Below are 5,309 nucleotides of genomic sequence, written 5' to 3' on the forward strand. Positions count from 1 at the left end.
AAAAAATTATCTGTGTCACTGTTTAGTGACTAAACAAAGAAAAAGAAACAAAAGCAATCAACTTCAGTTATTTTGTTTTTCAAAATTGAAAGGTAACCACTAGGCCGACGACAAATTTATAATTTAAAATTTTTATTTTCTTCGGTCAAAATTCAAAGTGAGAGAGAAAATGGGTTTGAATTATTGTTATAGTTTGTTTTCATAGTGTCAAATTGATTTGGAATGATTTAAGATTTTTCACAAATTTTTTGTAAGTTTAATTGTGCCTCCTCATTTAAAATGTCTGCGCCTGCCACTGCGAGAAACCCCGTACATTAAAAGCATAGCTAAGCTTGTGTTGAGCTTAACTGTTGAGACTTACAGCTCGCGCAAACTAATTCAGGGGAACTTATATTTAAAAGGAAAAATAAAAGGAAAGACTACTGCAAATTTATGTAGAAAAAAGTGCAGATTTCGCGGAGAGAGAGAGTGTGTATAAATTACAAAAGTATAAACCAAATTGCTACTCAATAGGAAATGAATCTAACAAACTAGATAAATTTGGTGAAAAGAATGTTCAAACATTCAGGAATTACTAGGACAAACATCCAAAATTGCAGACAAGTTTTGCTCATTACTAAAAGATTCAGCTATACCAAAATAAGTTCAATAATTATGCTGATTTCTCATTATCCAACTTTCTCAAGATTTTCGGTAACAGTTTTCATCCTCGGTCGAACCTCGGGGTCTCCCTCTGTGCATGCAAGGGCTATGTGAAATACAGCCAGTACTTCCTTCTTGGCGCGTACTTCTCGAAGCAATATTGGGTCTACCATATCGGACAGCGGACTTTCCTCGTCGAATCCCTTCCTTACCCACCTTACGAGATCTGGGAGCTCTGTAGATGTTGAGGTGGTTGGGGACGAAAACTCTGGAGATTTACCAGTTAGCATCTCGAGCAAGACGACTCCGAATGAGTAGACGTCCCATTTTTGGGTAGGTCGGCTACTGGTGACTCGAGCTTCTGGTGCCCGATAATTGTTGGTTTTCTCCGGTTGGGTTGATTTTAGATATGGAAGGGCACCACCAATGAAGCCCCCGGAGGAGGAAGGGTTGTTTCCCGTGATGGTAATCAGCCGATTGAGGCCAAAATCAGATATGTATGGCTGGAATTCATTGTCGAGGAGAATGTTTGACGGTTTTATGTCTCCATGAACAAATTTTCTCGGGCTACATTCGTGTAGGTAGGCCAAGCCCCGTGCTGTGCCTTTCGCAATTTTCAGCCTGGTTAACCATGTCAAGCTGGACGACAGCTGACCATTTTTCCCTATAGAGGTGAACCTCGTCAGTCCAACATTTAGACATGAAAGTAAAAATACGCATTACAGAATTGGAATGAACAACATAATAAACAACATTTTAGTTCTTTTCTTCCGCAATATTGCCCACTGCTATCCAGTATGCTCTATCAAATGAAATACACAAAATATCCAACATCAAAAGTCACTATATAGAAACGTCCTTCAAGGATCTCCCAAATGATATCAAATGCTTTAAAAATGTCAAAATAACGTTGAATCCAGAACCTTGATACCATTTTATATTCGATCTTTTTTCTTTGTTCATTTTTTTTCCTCTTTAGGAGAAGGGGTAATGAACAAGAAGTTCAACTACTCAGATATGTAAGGAGGTGACCTGAATATCTAAATGGCCGGTGTCAAAGTATGACCATCTCGCTTAATCATTTTAAAAGTAAATCACGAACTTTTATATCATGATTGAAAGTATCATCTTTGTGGGTTCTTGATGCAACTTGCATCAGCAGTTGAGCTCTCTCATCAACTGACATTTTCTAGCAGCTTGTTCAGTAAAGACACCCCACCTAAAAAGACAAAGAAGAAACGCATAGAATTCCTATTGTTGTTTTCGCCGGTACCAAATTCTTACCGCAAAAATTCACAGGAAAATTGAAACATAATTTTGCTCTACTTTGGTAAGATGTCATGTTTCGACACTGAAGTTTAGGCACCAAATGATAAACTAAAACCTAACAGCCCGCCAGAATCATCAATATTCATGTGGCCTAGTTAGGATACAGGATTGTTGGTAAAGGCGTATCCTTGTGGAGTTGTCCTTCATTACAAAGGTGTACACACGGTGATAATAACTATTACAATATCAACATCATCATTAATAAAACCTACTGCCAACCACTTTCTTCTTTTTGTTTCTTATCCTTCACTTGTTAATATAATCCATCAGTAATCATTTGCACCAAAAATATATACACAAGGGAACCCATTAGTAGAGTTTCTGCTTCTGCTTCTATTTCTTGCATAAGAGCTTCATTATCTTAGGTCGACTTCCTTTAAAAAACACTTCTAATCAAACAAAACACTTTCAAGAAATTATTCAAACATAGTTTCAAAAGCAAGCGAAACAGGCCAATAGTAGTTTTTCCCTTTTGTTATTTTGGTAAAGTTAACCCATGAATATATCTTTAGTGTGCAACTTATCCTAGTTATTGAATCATTAACTGCACCATCCATGATGGTGTACAAGCCAAGCTATCTACTAGGATTCAAGAAAGATATTATATTATACTATAATCCTAGCTAAATGTTAATACTGGAAACTATGCACATAAAATTTGCATTTAAATGCAATTTAGCGAAAAAAATTAATTACTGATGACAGCAGATTGTAGTAACTTACCGCGAAGAGCAGAAGCCAAGTTGCCATTGGAAATGAAATCGCTGATGAGAAGCTTTTCATCAGGTGCCCAGTAATATGCCCTCAACTTCACAACATTCGGATGGTTTACTCTCCCAATTGCCTGAACCTCCGCTACAAACTCCTTATACCTCTGTTCCCCGCCTTCTCCCAACCTCCTCACAGCCACAGGCACTCCATTTCCAAGCACAACCTTGTACACAATCCCCAACCCACTCTTCCCTAACACATAAGCCGATGCCCTCAACAACTCGTCTAACTCAAAATTGAACCCCTTATCAATCGCCACGAGATCTCCCTCCCCACTACTCATCCCTCCACTAGCTCCACCACCACCCTTTTCTGACTCCACGTCCGAGTCATTGCTCGGGGAACCACTAATGCAAGGAAAAACACACAGTCCCGTCTTCTTATTTCCCCCAAGCTTCCCTTTCCCAGTACAACTACACCCACCAGAGTCCTTCCTCTTCCAATACAAGTAAACAATCACTAATCCTACAAGTGCAACTCCAACAGCATCAGCCGCCGCTATCAATATAATCAACCCCGGTTTTAACCCTTTATTCCCATTAATACCCTCATTTTTGCGAGAATCACTCTGAATCCCAGGTGTATTTTCTGAATTATTTTTACAAGTCCTTTGTAATGGAAATCCACACAACATCGGATTATTCAAAAATGCAGTAGGACCCTGATTCGCAAACGACCCTGTTTGCGGAATTTCACCAGTTAAATTATTATTCCTAAGATCAAAACTCACAGTAAGTGGCAAATCGCCTAATGTTTTTGGAATTTTCCCAGTAAAATGATTGAATGACAAATTCAAAGTCTCTGAAAGTGACTTCAATTCTCCTATATCTACTGGGATTGAACCATTGAATTCGTTTGCCGAGAGATCAAGCTGCTCCAAATTGGCAAGTTCCGGGAAGATCCCCTCCGGAATCTCGCCAGAAAAATCATTTCCGGCCAGAATAAGCCTTTGCAACTGCCGACAGTTCCTCAGAAACTTCGGGAGTGTCCCGGAAATGGAATTTTTCGAAAGATCAAGATTTTGGAGGCGTGGAAGGTTACACATAGAGGGGGGCAGAGAACCGCTGAGATTATTACCGTGGAGAAAGATGCTATGCAGTGATGAAGCATCGAACAGTTGATCGGGAATGGAGCCATAAAAGTTGTTATCATGCAAATTAAGACGCCGGAGATAAATCAAGCTGCCAAGCTCCGACGGAATATACCCCCGGAGATTCTTACCCGCAGCGGATATGCCTACAACACGCGGGTCCGCCGAGCCGGAGACGTTCATGCATGAAATTCCGCTCCACTGGCACGGCGTTGCATCGTTCTCATTCCAGTCGGAAAAGGCGGCGGCAGCGGCATCCACGGAGGACTTCAAGGAAAGTAAAGACAGGCCGTCGGAAGTCAGACAAGCTCCAAATTTTATATCTCCATCAAAATTCAACAAAACAACAATGGTTAATAAACAAAACCTTTGCAAGAACATCATGGTACAAAAACAAAGTACAAATCAAAATACAAAAAGGGATTGGAAAAGATTTAATTAATTTTTTTTATTTTCTTTTATTTTTTGGTGGAAAAAAAAGGCAGTTATGCTTCGTAATTTTTCATACTGTATTCAGTGGTGGTGAAGAGGTGGTGCTGGTGAGGTTTGGCCACGGGGGGAGTTGAGGAATTTATGAGAAAAAGACTGGAGTATGAGGAGGGGTTCTAATTACTGGGCTCCGCAGCCACTCTTCTTAAGAGTACGAGGAGGTGGGGTGGATTGGGGGAGTAGAAGAAAAGCAATGAAACAGCAAAGAAACAGTGATTTGTTATGTTCACAATTTAAAAAAAAAGTACCTCTTTACTCTATAGTCACGATGTTGTCTTTTTTCTCTCATACTTGGTTCACAAAGCAAATAAGAGCCTTTTTGTTCGTTTTTATGCATTTTCTTTGATGTGTTATAAACATTTAAAATTATTTCGATTTCTTGAATTGAAACATTCTTGGCTATTCTAAAAGCCGAAATCTCTTTCCCAAATAAAAAAAGGGGAAAAATAAGCATCCTAGCCCTCATTTCATAGAGCTTGTTATTAATATTGTTGTGACCTCGATGATTTTTTTCTTGCATGGCAACATTTTCTAATGAGCATTTTAGAAAAAGTATAAATTTTTTTTTTTTCATTGTATGCAATTTAATTTGTATCTATTTGGGTAAAATGTTGTAAAAAAATATTTTCATGGAATTTTTTTCCTTCTATATATTAGTCCAATGTAAAGTAGGGAAAAAAAAAAAGAAAGAAAGAAATCTTCGTCATCCCTTGACTCCGGCCTGAATTTGAAGAAATGAATAATGGGCATGGCTCATCATCCGGAATATGGCTGGGGTCAGAACCAAGGGGTCCATTCAAGAGTAAATGCTTCGTAATAAGTAGGGCTCTGGGGCTACATTGATCAGAATATTCTACTTAATTATTGAGGAGGGAGTAGAAACATTTCATATTGCGTATGCATATATTCAAGACATATAGATCCCAGAATCTTGTTTTGTGTGAAACATTAATGCTATATTGATTTTATTAGGATTTATAAAGTAATA

At 38.6% G+C, this 5,309-nt stretch overlaps 1 protein-coding gene across 1 annotated transcript; it reads right to left on the reverse strand.

Annotated features, from left to right (window-relative positions):
• Positions 1-475: 475 nt before the first annotated feature.
• Positions 476-4,576, reverse strand: LOC111369295 (receptor protein kinase-like protein ZAR1). Its single transcript, XM_022990753.1, has 2 exons — positions 2,695-4,576; positions 476-1,306 (listed from the first exon to the last, which is right to left on the reverse strand). The coding sequence occupies exons 1-2, from the start codon at positions 4,214-4,216 to the stop codon at positions 669-671; spliced, it is 2,160 nt and encodes a 719-aa protein (XP_022846521.1). The 5' UTR covers positions 4,217-4,576; the 3' UTR covers positions 476-668.
• Between the last annotated feature and the right edge of the window lie 733 nt (positions 4,577-5,309).

This window comes from Olea europaea, chromosome 20, assembly GCF_002742605.1.
Source record: "Olea europaea var. sylvestris chromosome 20, O_europaea_v1, whole genome shotgun sequence".
NCBI classification, from domain to species: Eukaryota; Viridiplantae; Streptophyta; class Magnoliopsida; order Lamiales; family Oleaceae; genus Olea; species Olea europaea.